This window comes from Halichoerus grypus, chromosome 5 (assembly GCF_964656455.1).
Source record: "Halichoerus grypus chromosome 5, mHalGry1.hap1.1, whole genome shotgun sequence".
Classification (NCBI taxonomy): domain Eukaryota; kingdom Metazoa; phylum Chordata; class Mammalia; order Carnivora; family Phocidae; genus Halichoerus; species Halichoerus grypus.
The window spans coordinates 33,397,980-33,416,919 of NC_135716.1; the positions used below are offsets into that span (position 1 = coordinate 33,397,980).

Genomic DNA, 18,940 nt, shown 5'->3' on the forward strand with positions numbered 1-18,940 from the left:
GCTTCATATATTTTGAAGGTCTGTTAATAGAGACATAAACATTTAAAATTTATGTTCTCGGGTGCCTGGGTGGCTCAGTTGGTTAAGCGACTGCCTTCTGCTTAGGTCATGATCCCAGGGTCCTGGGATCGAGTCTCACATCAGGCTCCCTGCTCAGCAGGGCGTCTGCTTCTTCCTCTGACCCTCCCCCTCTCATGCTCTGTCTCATTCTTTCTCTCTCAAATAAATAAATAAAATCTTTAAAAATAAATAAATAAAATGTTTATGTTCTCTTGATTAACTGACCTTTTTCATTATGAAGCAACATTCTTCATTCCTGGTAATATTGTTTACTCTGATATCTACTTTGGTCTTAGTATAACCAGTCCAGCTTTCTTTCTGGCTTTATTAGTAGTTTTAGCGTGATATATCTTTTCCATTCATTTACTTTTAACTGTATCTGTCTTTATATTTAAAATGTGTTTAACTGATAGTTACCAGTGGGGAGGGGGTGTGGAGAGGGGTTAAATAGGTGATGGGGATTAAGGAGTGCACTTGTTGCGATGAGCACTGGGAATTGTATGTAAGTGATGAATCACTAAATTCTACACCTGAAATTAATATTACACTGTATGTTAAATAATTGGAATTTAAATAAAAATTTGGAGAAAGAAAAAAAATTTGACCACTATTCCTTCAAATTTTTCTTAGTGCTCTTCATGCTCTCCTCTCCTTCAAGGACCACCCAGTTACATGTATATTAAATACTTGATACTATTCCATAACTAATGATGGTCTTTCACTTTTTAAATTATTTATTCATTTTTTATCCTGTATTTCATTTTGCATCATTTCTGTTGGTCTTCAATTCACTAATCCTTTCTTCCTTGGTACCTAATCTTCCATTACCCCCATTAAGTATATTTTTCATTTCAGATATTTTCATTCTCATCTTTACAAGTTTAATTTGGATTTTATTTTTCTATGTTACTTATTTCTACTTTTTTAAATCGTATGGGATACAATTATAATAACTATTTTTAAGTTCTTGCCTGCTAGTTCTAATATCTGTATCACTTCTGGGTTGACGTCCAGTGTCTAGTTACTGTCCCATTATTGATTGAGTTTTCCTGCTATTTTGTACCTGGTTATCTTTGATTGGATGTCAAACACTGTGAATTTTATCTTGTTGGGTACTGAATATTTTTGTATTCCTATAAATCTTCTTGAACTTCTGGGGGGCAGTTAAATTACTTGGAAACAGCCTGATCTTTTCAGGTTTTGCTTTTATGATTTGCTATTCTGTCCCACAGTAGTGCTCATTTTAGCATTAATTATTCCCCATTGCTGAGATAAAACTTTCTAAAATACTCTACGCAATATTCCAGGAATCTTGAGGGTTTGTAGTCTGTCTGCTGGGAACAGACATTATTCTTGGTCCTATGTGAATGCAGGCCAGTGTTCCCTCTAATCATTTTGAGTGATTCTTTCCCTGGCCACAAATAGTTTCTTCACACACATGTGCCAATCGTTAGTCCACTGAATACACAAAAAGAACCCTCTTCAGATCTCCAGGGTATCTTTATGTTCATCTGTCTCCTCTCTGGTACTCTGTCTAGCAAACTACAGCTGCCTTGGTCTCCCCAAGCCCTCAGAACTGTCTCCTCAACACAGGAAGACATCTAGGCTCTGCCTATACTCTTCTCCCTGTGCAAGAGCTTATAAACTCTCTCAAAGCAGCATGTTAGGGCAATCATGGGGCTCACTTTGTTTATTTTCCATCTCTCAGGTATTACTCTCCTTTGTTGCCTAGTGCCCAACTTCCAAAAAAACCACTGTTTCAAATATATTGTCTATTTTTTCAGATACCTCTGGCTGAAGGGTAAATCTAGGCCTTATTACTCCATCTATACTGGAAGCAAAAGTCTTAAGCGTGTATTTTAACTATTACTTTTACTTTAATCAAATGTTACACAGCAAAGGAAACAATCAATGAAACTAAAAGGCAACCTACGGAATGGGAGAAGATATTTGCAAATGACATATCTGATAAAGGGTTAGTATCCAAAATATATGAAGAACTTATAAAACTCCATACCCCAAAAAATAATCCAATTAAAAATGGGCAGAAAACATGAATGGATACCTTTCCAAAGAAAACATATGGATGGTCAACAGACATGAAAAAATGCTCAACATCACTCATCATCAGGGAAGTACAAATCAAAACTACAATGCGATATCACCCATACCAATCAGAATGGCAAAAATCAACAACACAAGAAACAACAGGTGTTGGCAAGGAAGTGGAGAAAGGGGAACCCTCTTACACTCTTAGTGGGAATGCAAACTGGTGCAGCCACTCTGGAAAACAGTATGGAGTTTCCTGAAAAAGTTAAAAATAGAACTATCCTATGATCCAGCAATAGCACTACTAGGTCTTATACCAAAGAACACAGAAATAGTAATTCAAAAGGATACATGCACCCCAATGTTTATAGCAGCATTATCTACAGTAGCCAAATTATGGAAACAGCCCAAGTGTCCATCGACTGAAGAATGCAAAACGAAGTTATGGTACACACACACACACACACACACACACACACACACAGAGTGGAATATTACTCAGCCATAAAAAAAGAATGAAATCTTGCCATTTGCAACAACGTGGATGGAGCTAGAGAGTATTATGCTAAGAGAAATAAGTTAGAGAAAGACAAATACTATATAATTTCACTCATATGTGGAACTTAAGAAACAAAACAAATGAGCAAAGGAGAAACAAGAGAGAGAGAGAGAAGGAGAGAGAGAGAGAGAGACAAACCAAGAAAGAGACTCTTAACTATAGAGAACAAACCGATGCTTACCAGAGGGAAAGTGGGTGGGGGGATGAGTAAATAGATGATGGGGATTAAGGAGCGCGCTGGCTGTGATGAGCACCAGGTGTTGTAGGGAATCACTACATGGTATACCTGAAACTAATAATACACTGTATGTTAACTAACTGAAATTTGAATCAAACTTTTTAATTAATTATTTAATGAAATGTCACAAAAGTAGTTGGTAGAAGTATCAGACAATAAGGAAATTATGGTGATTACCAAACTACTAAATTTTCATTATGTTTTATTTGCCTTAAAACTTTACATTTTTATCCAAGATAATAACCTTATATTTCTATTACTCTCTTGTCATCAATTACACCTGGTAGCATGCTCACCATCTAACAGAATGCACTGAAATGTAATTGAGTCATGACATTTTTTTAGTTTTCCACTCTCACCTAATTAAAATTCCAGAAAAAATGATAATAAAGTTTCTCAGTACTTCCATTAAGTGTCATTATTTAAGCAGTAAAATGTAGAAACAAATACTTAAGAATCTGGGATGCCAGGGCGCCTGGGTGGCTCAGTCGTTAGGCGTCTGCCTTCGGCTCAGGTCATGATCCCGGGGTCCTGGGATCGAGCCCCGCATTGGGCTCCCTGCTCCGCGGGAAGCCTGCTTCTCCCTCTCCCACTCCCCCTGCTGTGTTCCCTCTCTCGCTGTGTCTCTCTCTGTCAAATAAATAAAATCTTTAAAAAAAAAAAAAAAGAATCTGGGATGCCTATGAAATATTATTTGCGTTATGTTTCTTAAAATTCTTCATAGTCCATTAGAAGCAGTTAACTCTGTTACTTTTTCCTATTACTTCTTAATTTTTGTTTTGTAATAGAATAAAGAAGTAGGGAAAATAGAGTAAGAAATATTACATAGCAATATAATTACAAGATCAGAGTCAAAATGTCCTTATTGGAGATTTAATCTAACATGTCAGATACATTCAGTTTTATATACGAATCATGGTGAAATTATTTGAGACATGTAGTAACAGATAATATCTAACTGAAACTTGATAAATGTCTGTTGAATAAGTGGATTATAACAATGAGTTGTTACAATATGGAAGATAACCCTCTATTAATTGAACACAAGACTACCAGTTATAGGAAAGAAAAAAATAATGGAAGAGAATACTTTCAAGTTTATACCATGGCAGAGACCTTAAAATACAACAAAGCAAAGAATTTTACAACTGGAAGTCTTTTTGAGATCTTGCAGACTGCCTTTCTTATTTCAGAGATGAGACAATGGAGACACAAAGAAAAGGTATACATCTACAAATGATAATAGTAAAGAGAAGAAGTAAGAACAGTAACTATGCCTTCTGATTTCCAGTTTTCATCCCTTCACCAAACAAATTAGCCATAATATTTCTTACTTTTTAACTTCTCCCAATGTCCTAGGAAGTGCTAAATAAATACTAAAATTATACATAAAAGAAAAAAATTAAATGTTTCCTAAATTTTAACTACTTTTCAACTATGAAAATTATGAAGCATCCAACTTTTAAATAATTTCAAGTGTATAAAATGTCAACTAAATGTTGTAAGACAAATTTATTTTAGTTTTTATTTAATTTTATTTTCTTAACAGAAATATAGTTTTTATTTTTTTAAAAGATTTTATTTATTTATTTAACAGAGAGAGAGAGAGCACAAGCAGGGGGAGCAGCAGAGGGAGAGGGAGAAGCAGGCTCCCCGCTGAGCAGGGAGCCTGATGTGGGGCTCGATCCCAGGGCCCTGGGATCATGACCTGAGCCGAAGGCAGACACTTAACCAACCGGGCCACCCGGGTGCCCTGAAAATTTAGTTTTTACATGGTTATTTCACCCACCCTCCTCTAGATCCCACCTTAGATTCCTTAACCCAGCGGTTCACATCCCTCCTCCAACCCAAGGCCTCTTTGTAAAATAAATATTCTGTAACATCCCCTTTACTCCTTTGAAAATGAATCCAGAGGTAAAATGTCCTAACTATATATATATAGTTATATGCTAAGAGAAATAAGTTAGAGAAAGACAAATACTATATAATTTCACTCATGTGGAACTTAAGAAACAAAACAAATGAGCAAAGGAGAAATAGAGAGAGAGAGAGAATATAATATATATATATGAGAATATAATATATATTATATATAAGGAATATTATATTATTATTATATTTTTATTTTTTTATTTTATTTTATTTTTATTATTATTATATATAATATATATATATATATAACTTTTAAGATATATATATTCCTTACTGTATAATAATAGGGAAATAAGTAATTTATAAAAAATAGAACATATTTAAATAAGTAAATGCTCAGCCACAACATCATAATAAAGGAGTTAGGTGCTTGCAGCTACATGAATGCAGTCAATCTGCCACCAGGTAGCTAGCTGGTTTCCACCTTTGTCCTCCATTCAATAAATATGTCAGAACAGTATATTCAAATGAACGATTACGTCGCTTCTAAGAACCTTATATGTGCACTGAGCAGTAGGCCTCTTGGTGGTAGAGCTACAGCGGACAACCGCCATTGAGCTATTAAAGGCCACTGGTGTTTCCCTCCCGAAGATCTTCTTAGATGCCCTACTGCCTCACTACTGGCCTGCACGAGAAGTACTGGTATCACTTGGAAGCTTGTGAAAATACAGATTATCAAGTCCTACTTCAGAAGTACAGAATTCAAATCTATATTTTAACAAGATCACCACATTATATGAGCGTAAATTAAAGGCTGAGAAGCCACTGGGCATTCCTGAGGGACGTAACAAAGGGTAAGCAAACTGCACATAATTTTTTAAAATTATGATTTCAAAATTTATTCTGAAATAAAAAACATATTTGAAAACTTCTAACAATATTTTGCATCTAAATTGATAAGAAACATATGCCATTGTTATGAATAAACTAATTAGGTAAATATTCATTAACTCAAAGCCAAGATCTAGGGCCAATGATATTCATTCACTCAATAAATACTAAGCGTCCAAAACCTGTGAGGGAAGAAAAAAGTCATAAAACAGGTCAAAGCTACTGTAGTTAAAGATTAAACTAAAACTCCTTAAAAGAAGAAAATGTAAAATACTTTTGTATCTGTCAAACACAATTCTAAGATCTATAGAGATTTAAATTAATTGAGCCAAAGCTTCTCTTTTGAGGCCACCAGTTTCTGAATGATACTGAGGAAACAAATTACTAATAATACTTTAAACCGAAGTTATATTCCTTATCAGTAGCTCCATTTCACTGTCTAGCTCAAACTGCTAGAAGATCCATTCTGGTAAGGAAGGAGAGCGATGGCGGAGAGAAAAAGAGAAATAGAGAGAGACAGGGGACCCAGAGAAAAAAAGGAAGGAAAGAGGGAGGGAGAGCCTGGGCGAGGGACAGGGAGAAAGCAGAACAAGAAAACAGGCCTAAAATATGGAAAGAGCCCAGATGTCCATCCACAGATGAATGGATAAAGAAGATGTGGTATATCTACAAGAAAACAGGCTTAACTGAAATGATTTAAACAGTAACAAAAAATGGGCAAAGAAAGCAGACATATCAACAGAACAAGAGAACTAACTACTCTCTAGGGTAGGAGTTGGCCAACATTTTCTGCAAAGGGTCAGAGAGTAAATATTTTAGGCTATGAGAGCCATATAGTCCCTTAAAACTACCCAACCCTGGAGCTGTAGCTGAAAATAGCCAGGAAACACTAAGTAAATGAATAGTATGGGGTGTTCCAGGAAATCTTTATTTACAAAACACAGGAGGCAAGCCAGATGCGGCCAGGAGGCACAGTTTGCTGACCCCATGCTCTAGGAGAAAGGATTCCGTGGGTTCATAGATGCACACATGACAAACTGCTACAGAATCTACATTTAAAAATAATAAAACAAATGCTCTTTTTTTGCTTATGATAAGGGGAATTGAATTATTCTTGAAGAGAAAGTATTTTTCAAATAAAAGCTTTTACAAATTATAACCAATTCCATTTTCTAGGCATAACTACTAAATCTAAAACACTAACTTCTTTCCTGACTAGAGTAATTCTTATACACAAAAGGAGCTACTGGTTTGACCTATATGAGCTTCAGAAAGGAAGGATATACTTACAGAATACTTTGAGTCATTAAGGTACACACTTACTAGTAATGGCAGCCAAAGTCACCAGGCAAAAGAGAAGGGGAAAAAAAAAAAAGAACTACTATATCTTGCTTCCCCACAATGGATCAGATTCTACTGTTCATCCAGGCTGATCCTTTGTCAACAGAAGAGTTGAGAGATAATACTGAAAGAGATATATTTGTTCTCATCACTGCCGTCTTCAAAGATTAGAGAGATGAATCTAGCTTCCTTACAAAGATGAATTAATCATTCATAAACTTGTTGGATTTATTTTTAACATCCACAACTTCCTGATGAAATGCATCCCAAAACTTCATAATCTATTACATGATCCAGTGTTTTAGTATTTCCTTTTATTCTTCCTAAACCATCTTTCTAAACTCCAAAGGAAACTATCTCATGTATCTATCTAGTTTTTGCAGAATGCATCTATGTTCCCATTATCCGTTTTACTTAGTCATTCATTCATTGAAAATCCTACCTCCACTGGTTATCATCTATTTTTTCACCCAAATTCATATACCGTGACCACTGTAGTTGCCATTTTACAGGCTTTATTGATTTCTAAAGTACTCCCCACTCACACTGCCTCATCATTTACCAGTCCCTACACAGCACTGTCTCCTTACCATATTTGTAATACTCTGCCTGAGTGCTTTCTCTGGCCACAAGAACATGCTTGGCCAGTGAGTTCCAAAGAGTTAACACCCTCCGCAACAACCCCAGACCAATAACAAAGGAGAGATAGGGATAAATACCCCAATCTCCTTGCCCATTAGGTAGGATAACTCTGAGGCTATTCTACCCTGTCTCCCAGAAGTCTCAGTAAAATTGAGACACATTGGCCAAAAGAGGTAACCTGCTCTTGAATATGCCTACTATTGTGTTTTTCTCTCTTAACTGGATCATTGCTCACTCCCCTCTAGGTGGTGCCTGGGACCGCCCTCCAAATAAATTATTTTGTCTGCTTAAGGTGGACCTTAATCGAAGATGGTCCTCTAAACTTAAAATTCTTGGGTTCCTGAGATTTTACACTGAGACATGTTCATAGTATTTCAGCCATGAAACCACCATTGTTTTGTCCAAAGATAGGATTACATTGTTTAACTTTTGCTAGTTTTCAAAAGAACTGGTGAAGTCATCATTTTATTATTCTCATAAAACATAGCAATACATCGGGGTGACACTTTAGGCACTGTATAAAGTGACTTCTATTATCTTACCTGTGATAAATGAATGCTCAGAACCCACCATCCTATTAGTATAATTTTAGATTTGATTTTCCACAAATGCATGACTTTGGACTTATTCACACAGAAATTTATTGGCCACTTTTGGGTGACAGAAATAGTATAAACCAGATTTTTTTTTTAATTTGCAATTCAAATAGGAATGTGGTATAGAAAAATAATCTTCCCATGAAAATGTTTCATTCTCCCCTTCCAAAGGCAGGAAACATAGAACCATAAATACTATTTGTAAAAGTCTAACATTTTTAACACGAAGAAGCCCATAGAATTGATCCCAAATAGTAGTAACAGAGTTAGCCCACAGATAACAGCAAACTCGTGAAATCCTTTCGTTGGGATCTACCTGCCTGGAAAACTACCTCATCCTTCAGCCCAAGGTGGAACTTTTAGAGACCTCAGTAACTTTTCCCATTCTCTTACCTCCCACTTCTGGCTAGTTCCTTCAATGCAACCTCTCTAAAATGTCTTAAAAGCATCTCTTCTTCATTCCCATGGCTCTTATCCCAGTCTGTCTTTCCTATGCCAATAGCCTTCTATCTAAATCCCCTGTTTTATTTCATTTCTTTATTCTGGAAAATCAGAATAAACCTAAGATTGTTCAAACTTCTAAGAGCTCAAGTCCTGAACATCACTTCCGGCATTTATATATAACACACGGGCATTGACATTACATTTAGACAACTTGTTGCCTAAACATTTCATATATTTTTATTTCTGTTTGGAATGAAGGTTAAAAATAATGTTTACCTAAAGATTAAACAAAATGTTTACCTGTCTGAAGCTATGTCACTGGCAATTTGGTGCTTCACTCCTGACCCATTTTTAATAGAATCCTGTCTTGTGAGCCCATGAGAGCGACTTTTCTCCACTGCAGGTACAGATAAGTCGCCTGAGGGTCCTTGGAACTGGGCCTGCTCATGCACTTTTGCTTTCTTCTCCTGAGGCGCCTCCTCATTCCGCAGGCCTTGCAGAGCCTTCTGATCAGGTTGCTGCGGTGTATTAGATCCACTATTATAAAACCATGCTCCTGATTTAGTGAGGATTTCTTGTTGTTTTCGGCACAAATTACATACCCACATAACCTGCACATGAAGACATAGGGAAGAAAAATTAGTGTCTCCAAAAGTTAAACACAAATCAAAAGAGAAGGCAGTTCAAACCAACAACAAAAAATCATATGGTTATCCTTTCTGAAGTTAAAATACAATCCCAATTAACTGCTACCATTTATTATAGCACATATCTTTTAATTTTGTCAGCATAATTATAATAAAACAGGCAATGTTAACCAACAGCAGAAATACCAAACTAGAGTCCCAAATTACTGGTTGTTTATATGTATTCTTTAATTACTTTTTATTTAAATTAGGAGCGTGGTGTAGTATAGGGAAAATGGATTTTGAGGCTAGACAGACTTAGGTTAAAACACCAACTCCAAGATTAGAAACTGTGCAACCTTGAACAAGGTGCTGAACCTTCATATCTATAAAACAGTTTCCTTAGTGATAAAATAGGGAAACTGGGATGATAGTACTATTTTTTCCTATATTGTTTTGAGAACTAAAGATTGGAAATAACTTATATAAAATGTCCAGCACAATGCTTGCTATATGTTAGACTTCTAGTAGATGACCTACTAATAATTAGGTTAATCTTCTATCACCAATTAATTATATTATAAGCTTCTTGAAGGGGTATTTATTTCTTTTAAGTAGCTCTTAATGGCTAAAATAAAGCTAGGAACACTGTTGATCCTCAATATAAACCTATTAATTGCTCATAATTTATAAAGGATACTTGTTTTTTTTCCTTTTTGTGGTAAAAAAAATTACCACTTTAACTATTTTTAAGTACACAGTTTGATGGTGCTAAGTATATTCACAGAGCAGTGAAACATATCTTCAAAACTTGTTCATTTTGAAAAACTCAAACCATACTCATTAAACAGCAAATCCCCTTTCTGCCCACCCACCACCCCTGGTAACCACCATTCTACACTTGATTTTTTAATAGATATGTTTTTCAGACTCCAGGAATCTAAGAATATTTTAACTACTATCTTTGTGACCACAAAACCTTCACCTTCTTCTAAGAAATCTTTTTCAATTAATCAGAAAAAATAAAATTATATATTCATGAAATAAAAGGTGAGTTCATATTTCGAGTGTTTTCTGACGTTTATGTCAAATACTGAAACTTATACAGCTCTCAAGATTGCCAAACACTTCTTTATAGTTTAAATAAGTTATAATAATAATAGCTAGATAATCGCAGTAAAAGGAAGATTCATTATGGTGTTTTCAACTGATACAAAGATTTTTTGTAAAATGCCATTTAAAATTTTTGCTTAATTGGCCTCATTCTCCTTCATAATGTTTGTATAACCCATATCGTACAACATTGCACTTAATCATTTTTATTATTTTGTTATCTCTTTGAACTGTATATACATTTCTTTTGCCCCCCCAACTAAATTCAAAGCTCACTGGGGACAGGGTTTACATCGTCTATTTGCATAAAGGGACGTTACCAATCACAGGACAGTAAGACCTTTAAATGCTTACTAACTTGAATTCTTTTGAAATCCTTCTTGGAGAAAGATGATAAGATATTGGATACTATTACACTAAGATTTATGTTTCACTGATTTCTAAAAGAATTAGTCATCAATAATGTCAATATATGTGCCTATTTTATTTTTATAAGTAAATAAGAAAGTATTTCTGATATGAAAATACCAAAATATCACCCATATTAAAAAAAAATACCTCATGGTACAAATTTCTTTTGGTTTGAATACTCATGAAATATATCTAACTCTCAAAAATGAAGTTTCAACCAAAATCTTCAGCCTTTTGATGCCATCTTGTGACAAATATTGGTACTGCAGATCTCTCTTAAATGTGAAAGGTAAACTAAATATAGAACCACAAAATAATGTTTATAAAATAAAGTTTGAATTTCAACCGTTCTGTCTTATTTTAAACAGATTACTATTCATATTACAGTGATAATATAAGCTATATGATTTCATGATATGAATCCATTTAGAATAAGTCAGAGTACTGAAAAATAATACCCTTTGTGCCTGGTAACTGACAATAAAACAGAAGTGAGTTGGTGAGACAGACAAGTATCCAATCACAATCATCTGCAGAAACAACCTATTGCTGCTTCATTATTTGCGACAAAGTAAGCAAGTTACTTAAGTTCTTCTGGAGCAGAGATTCTCAGAGACTATCCCTGGGACAATGGCATCCGTATCACCTGGGAACTTGTTAGAAGTGCAGATTCTCGGGGCGCCTGGGTGGCTCAGTTGTTAGGCGTCTGCCTTCGGCTCAGGTCATGACCCCAGGGTCCTAGGATCGAGCCCGCATTGGGCTCCCTGCTCCGCAGGAAGCCTGCTTCTCCCTCTCCCACTCCCCCTGCTTGTGTTCCCTCTCTCTCTGTGTCTCTCTCCGTCAAGAGGATAGATAAAAATCTTTTTTTTTTTTTTTTTAAAGTGCAAATTCTCAGGCCCCATTCCAGACCTACTGAATCAGAAATTCTGGGGCAGGACCCAGAAATCTGTGACTTTTTGGCCAAATGCTATAGGTGATTCTGATGCCGGATAAAGTTAGAGAACCACTGGTTGAAGCAGAGATTCCCAACTTGATACGAGGAACGGGTTACATGTATGCTCCCCAGTGACTACGGAGGGCTGTGCGGAGCCTCACCCGTTTACCTCCGCGTGAACTAGTCATCGTACAAATGGTAACAGTAACACTTCTGTGTAGCCCAAAATGAGAACAAGACGTGGAAGAACGATGCGCTTCATTTTCCTCACCTGTTAACACCCAGGGGCTACTAATACAAGATAAATGAGTAGAAGGCTTGAAGGATGCTGTACGATTCCTGTTAACGACGCTCTCAGTATTCTCTCCCCATACTCTCCGGGATCCCCACGTTGGCTGCTTACTTTCCTGACTAGCCTCTATGCTCCCCCCTGAACTGCCAGCTCTTAGGATCCTCATATCCTAACACCCAATTCACTTTCCTTTTCTTCTTTTACACTCTCTGCTCATTCCTGGATTAAAAGCTTGTTCATCTTTAAAGCTCAGGAAACAAATCCACTCACTTGAAGTAGTACAGAGACTGACGCTTCCACTCAAAGTCCCTCACACACACAGCAATGTAACTTCTGAACTGAGGATACTGAACTCCGTCTCACAAACACGTACGCACGTGTACGTGGGAGAGGACTTTTAACTAACTGGTTATGAAATTATTAATGTCTATCAGAGGTAAGGTATGTGTCTATGAAACAAAATTAAACTGATTTGGGAACAAAATCACAGGGCTTTTGTTAATGAAACCCTTTAACCAATTAAGTTAATCGGCAAGTGTATCATACAATGAATGCTGTTAAAAAATATCTTAGTAATATATATGCTTGTAAATAGCCATGGTTAGGGCCTATTAACTTTGCTGATCTTCATAAATATCGAAAACACCAAGGCCCTGAGAATACAAAGGCATATAGGATTCAAAATTATAAGGTATTATTACCTTCATTTCTAAATATGCCAAATTTTTCAGAGTAGTATAGCAATATTAAGAGATGGAATACTCTCTAATGACCCAAATTTGCCACTTATTATCATATGTTCCATTCTACAAACAACCTTGGTGGGTTTGAAAGGGAGGGAAAAAAAACTAAGGAAAATAGAAATATTTCTTAAAAATTATATAACTAATAAATGCAAGCGCTAAGCCGAACAGCCAAAGAAAAACAAAATTATGTCAAGTGCATACAATAATTTAAAAGAATTTAAAGCCCTGCAAAAATGTAATTTTCATTTAAATAGGGATAATAAATAATAGAGTAATTCAGGGAAGCAAAGGATTATTGGTTAGACCATAGACCAATTTCATAAGATCCAGCGAACTCTGTACACATAAAAGAATTTACTAGACTCCACTTCTAATCATTGCAGCCTGCTTATAAATGTGTGTATTAGTCAGAGAATATAAATTGATCAGCTTAATCTGTCATATGACTAGAAAACTGAAAGATCCTGGCTAACTATTAAATTTATTTTTTTTTTCCCCTAGGATGCTGCATTTCTCAATCTCCCTTGTACTTAGGGATGGCCATGGCCATATGACTATGTCCTGGTTATTTGATTATAAGTACAAATGATGTGTGCCATTAAAAAACTCTCATATATGGGGCACCGGGTGGCTCAGTCAGTTAAGTGTGTGCCTTCAGCTCAGGTCATGATCCCAGGGTCCTGGGATCGAGCCCCACATCAGGCTCCCCGCTCAGCAAGGAGTCTGCTTCTCCCTCTCCTTCTGCCTGCCGCTCCCCCTGCTTGTACCCTCTCTCTCTCTGTCAAATAAATAAATAAAATCTTTAAAAAAAAATACCTCTCATATACTACCATCATGCTCTTCATTCAAGACCTAGGAGATAAAGGAGCTACCAAAAAAGGAGCCCAGAGCAAAAATGAACTATTGGGACTTCATCAAGATAAAAAGCTTTTGCACAGCAAAAGAAACAGTCAACAAAACCAAAAGACAACCGACAGAATGGGAGAAGATATTCGCAAATGACATATCAGGTAAAGGGCTAGTATCTGAAATCTATAAAGAACTTATCAAACTCAACACCCAAAGAACAAATAATCCAATCAAGGAATGGGCAGAAGACATGAACACACATTTTTCCAAAGACAACATCCAAATGGCCAACAGACACACGAAAAAGTGCTCAACATCGCTCAGCATCAGGGAAATCCAAATCAAAACCTCAATGAGATACCACCTCACACCAGTCAGAATGGCTAAAATTTACAAGTCAGGAAATGACAGATGTTGGCGAGGATGCAGAGAAAGGGGAACCCTCCTACACTGTTGGTGGGAATGCAAGCTGGTGCAGCCACTCTGCACAGTGTGGAGGTTCCTCAAAAAGTTGAAAATAGAGCTACCATATGGTCCAGCAATTACACTACTGGGTATTTACCCCAAAGATACAAATGTAGGGATCTGAAGGGGTACGTGCACCCCGATGTTTATAGCAGCAATGCCCACAATAGCCAAACTGTGGAAAGAGCCAAGATGTCCATCAACAGATGAATGGATAAAGAACATGTGGTATATATATACAATGGAATATTTTGCAGCCATCAAAAGGAACGAAATCTTGCCATTTGCTATGATGTGGCTGGAACTGGAGGGTATTATGCTGAGCGAAAAAGTCAATCAGAGAAAGACATGTATCATATGATCTCACTGATATGAAGAATTCTTAATCTCAGGAAACAAACTGAGGGTTGCTGGAGTGGTGGGGGTGGGAGGGATGGGGTGGCTGGATGATAGACATTGGGGAGGGTATGTGCTATGGTGAGCACTGTGAATTGTGTAAGACTGATGAATCACAGACCTGTACCTCTGAAACAAATAATACATTATATGTTAAAAAAAAAGATAGTAGGAAGGGAAAAATGAAGGGGGGGAAATCGGAGGGGGAGACTAACCATGAGAGACTATGGACTCTGAGAAACAAACTGAGGGTTTTAGAGGGGAGGGGGGCGGGGGGATGGGTTAGCCTGGTGATGGGTATTAAAGAGGGCACGTATTGCATGGAACACTGGGTGTTATACGCAAACAATGAATCATGGAACACTACAACAAAAACTAATGATGTAATGTATGGTGACTAACATAACATAATAAAATTAAATTAAAAAAAAAAAGGAGCCCAGGAACCTGAATGAGCCCTTAGAAGAGAGCCCTCTGCTGATCAGCCAGACCAATGTGGACTGTAATGTGGACTGTAAATAAGAAACAAATGTCCATAATATTGAGCTACAGATACTTTTTGAGTTTATCCTTCACAGCTGATAGCATTCCCTTAGCTAATTGAGATTAGATTAGATTAGATTAGATTAGATTAGATTAGATTAGATTACATGTTGTTGAATGTGTATCACCAGCACAATCTTTGTATGTGAAGAACAGTGCATTCCTAAACTCACACAGGAAAGTGCTTCAGGGTAGTTCTGGAGCCAGCTTTCACCGAGTCATAACAACCAGTTGTGCACATTTCTTCCCAACTCCACATTCAACAAAGTAATGTGGCTTAGCTTGAAATCAGCCCTGGAGGCGTATTTAGACAACAGAAATTGGAAAATGCCACAAATCAGGGCTTTTTCTTACAGAAAACTTGTTGTTAATCCAACTAGTAATATTAAAAGATTAATACTGCATTCAGTATTAATAAGTAAACTTGGATGAAGCTGCAATTTATCATAAAAATTAATTCAGACCATAAAATTCCAATTTATTTATAGATGGGCCAATAGCTATTAATACTAATTCATTAATTATTTACTCATTCAGACAATATTCACCAAATGCCTCGTATATGGCAGGCACTATGTTAAGCACTGGTAAATACAGTTCAACAGACATAGACTTTACTGGGGAATTTAAAGTGTCATGGGAGAGACAAGAAGCAAAACAAATAATTGTACAAATACTATTTCTATTACAATTATGATAAATAAATGCATTACAAAATGAATGCATTCTCACCATAGATCCCTTGATATCTTCTTCTCCCCTGACCCAGGCTGTGTTTGAAAAGAACAAGGATTCAGAAAAGATGGGCAAGAGACCTGGAAATCCAGACAGGCTCAATCACAGCATTACCCAGAAGTTCCCATCACCAGAGCCATGGTGTCTCCGTGTCTCAAAAGGCAGAATTTGGTGGAATTTGTAACTACTAACCGACAAGCCCCTCCCCCAGCACTGTCCCAGTAGATTTGCAAAGTTGAAGTACTGACACATATTCTAGAGGTCTCCAGTTTTCAAATACATTCCTTAAGCAATTAAGAGATCACTGTAATCTCTAAGTAACAGGCTTCCGGATTCCAAAACAAAAATCAGAAATTTTGCTTCATCTAATACCTCAAGACAAACAGCAAGACTTTCCCAAATTCCCCTTGAACGACCAGCATGGCCTCTCTAGCTACAGCCGCATTTGCAGACTGAAGCAAGAAAATTCTACGGTGTCTTCTGTAAGTCTCTCAGCAGATAGCAGGACAGAAGAAGCTTTAACCTGGAACATCTCCAAATCTTAGTTGTTGCAAACTCTTTTCTGTTACCAATTGTTGTAGCTTTGAAAACTTACTTGCAACAAAACATAGCTTATTTATTTTTGATCTGATTTTCCTCAACAGCATACTAGCCAAATTTAAAAAAAAAAAAAAAAAAACCACTCACATAATTTTAGTCTGTTAAATAGCTCCTTTGGATAAATTCTCTATTTCTGATATTTCTGCCCCTTTCCCTGCAGTATTCCAAGAACGTGTCTAGGTGTTCTATGGGGCTTCTGCTGCTGAAATCTGCAACTCATCTAATTCATTCTGGTTCTTCTCAATTTTGATAGGATTGTGCTCCACTATTGACTCAATCTCACCTCAGATCTCAAGGCACTGCTGAATCCGCCTAGTCCCCAAATAATCCTCTATTCAGCCATGGCTCAAGCTATCTGTTTGGAAGCCTCTTCTGCAAAGTCATCTCATCCTTCATCTCTCATCCCTCAGGATAGGGGGATGTCATGACAGGGACATGCAGCTACTTTCATGTCCTCCATGCCACACTGGAACTAAGGATAGTTCTGGAAAGCTAATGCTGGCCCTTTCTTGGCCATGATGCACTGCTGAATTCATCTGAAGTAGCCATGCCCCCAGTGGGTGCTAGAGCATCCAGATAGGTGATCTCTTGCAAGAACCTCAAATATTAAGAAGGGTAAAAGCTGCCCTTCAATTTAACCAATAGGCATCCTCCTCCTGGGTCAAAGCCTAGAAAGAAGTGATTAGACCAAACTTCTGATCATCCACTGGCCTTACCTCTGTCTTCTTTCTCCTTCCCTACAATGCACAAGGATAGAAGGGGCCGGCTTTTCCTTGACTTTCCTTTTCTGTATACCTAACGCTGTCCCCAATTACCTTTAGGCTTGAAGTAAAGAGCTTCAGGTTTCCCATTTTGTAGCTTCTCTTAACCCACCCATTGCCTTAAATAGCAAAAAAAGAAAATAAAAAAGAAGCTGGCTTACTGATCAAAGAATCCAAACTGGGAGGCACTTCAAATATAATATACCTATTATACCATGATTTGAGCATTGTCAGCTATGTTCAGGGATTAATAATTGCCTAAGTACAAAGTATGGACCAGACCCATATGCAGACAGAAAAGTCTGATTCCTCTGCTCTGGGTAGTTGTGGGATAGGAGGCTGGAGGAGAGAGAAACCTAGTCCAGGCAAAGTGGTCCCCAGGGAATATGACAATAGCCTATACTACCCAGAGTTGATATTACTTAAAGAAAAGATGTTAAAAGTGCCAGGTTTTACAGCAAAATTAACTGAAGTCTGTAATCTAAAAAAAAAAAAAAACAGCAGAAAACATCAGGGGTAGGAGGGCCTGAGGCAAACTTCAGAAACTAGAGAAAAGAGCCAGTTTGGGAGAGTCAAAAGGAACAATCTGTGTAATTACGGGGGGAGAACCACTAGGACCTATGGTTGAGCTGTACCGTGCTATACACAGCATGTTAGTAGTAAGCTAGTTCCTTTGGAAAAAAAACAGAAAGCAATATCGTAAGTATTAAGGGACTCATTCACTTCTTGAGTGTTCTCCAAAAAGAGTTATCGAATGAAGCTGAAACTGGTTTCAACCAATTAAATTACAGAACTGAGGTGGTTAGATCATATTAGTATTCAGTTGCATGACCTTACAGTAAGTAACCAATTAAGTTAGAAAATTGAAACAATCAGATAATTGAGTAGCAATTTCAACAACATTATAATACCCATAGTATGATGGGTCCATCTCACATTTTGGCAATTTGAGATGCCAAATATTAATTAAAAGACAGGAAATGATAATGAAAATGAAGGACAAGATAATTAAGTTGAAAATACAATGATTTATTATATTACCAGTCAGTCAATATTAAATTTCAGATATCGGCCCTATTTAGCCAAACAAAATACCCAATTGAGAAAAAAACACAATTTAACTCATACTTTAAAGCCTCAGAGAAATAAAAGAATTAAAAATTATACCACCCTGCCTAAATTTGAACCTTTACTCCTCTTTCCACTTTCCCTAAACTCTATTTTTATCTCTACATATTAAAGTAGTTTGTTTTATGCCATGATACAATTCTTAATTTTTAACATCTCTCTGCTAAAACAGACATAACTGTTATAGAAAGATTTTTGGTTTTGCACCCAGAATTTTAGCTTATAAATTTACATAGCAATAAATTAAATTAAGATAAAACAGAAGAGAGATGAAACTCTTAGAAAAAGAGACCAGACGTGTGGTTACTAGTGACAGACTTGATGGAGGAAGGTGGTCAAAAGGTACAAACTTCCAGTTATAAGTACTAGGGATGTCATGTACAACATGGGGACTATAGTCAACACCACTATATGATATATAGGAAAGTTGTTAAAAGAGTAGATCCTAAAAGTTCTCAACACAAGAAGTTTTTTCTTTTCTTTTTATTGTATCTATATGAGACGAGTATCTATTGTATCTATATGAGATGATGGAAGTTAAAAATAAAAAAAGATAAATTCTATTGTATTAAAAGGTTTACTTTTGAATAGTAAAATAATAAAGTAAAAAGAGAAACCACCATCTGGAAGAGGTTTTATTACAACGGAT

At 36.6% G+C, this 18,940-nt stretch overlaps 1 protein-coding gene across 33 annotated transcripts in view; it reads right to left on the bottom strand.

The window, feature by feature from the left end:
• RIMS2 (regulating synaptic membrane exocytosis 2) overlaps positions 1-18,940 on the bottom strand; it is a 583,728-nt gene that overhangs the window by 402,359 nt on the left and 162,429 nt on the right. For all 33 annotated transcript variants that reach the window (XM_078072141.1, XM_078072147.1, XM_078072143.1 and 30 more), the window contains one exon: positions 8,993-9,303. In XM_078072141.1, the coding sequence (XP_077928267.1) occupies positions 8,993-9,303 (311 nt within the window). The remainder of the gene's footprint in view (positions 1-8,992; positions 9,304-18,940) is intronic.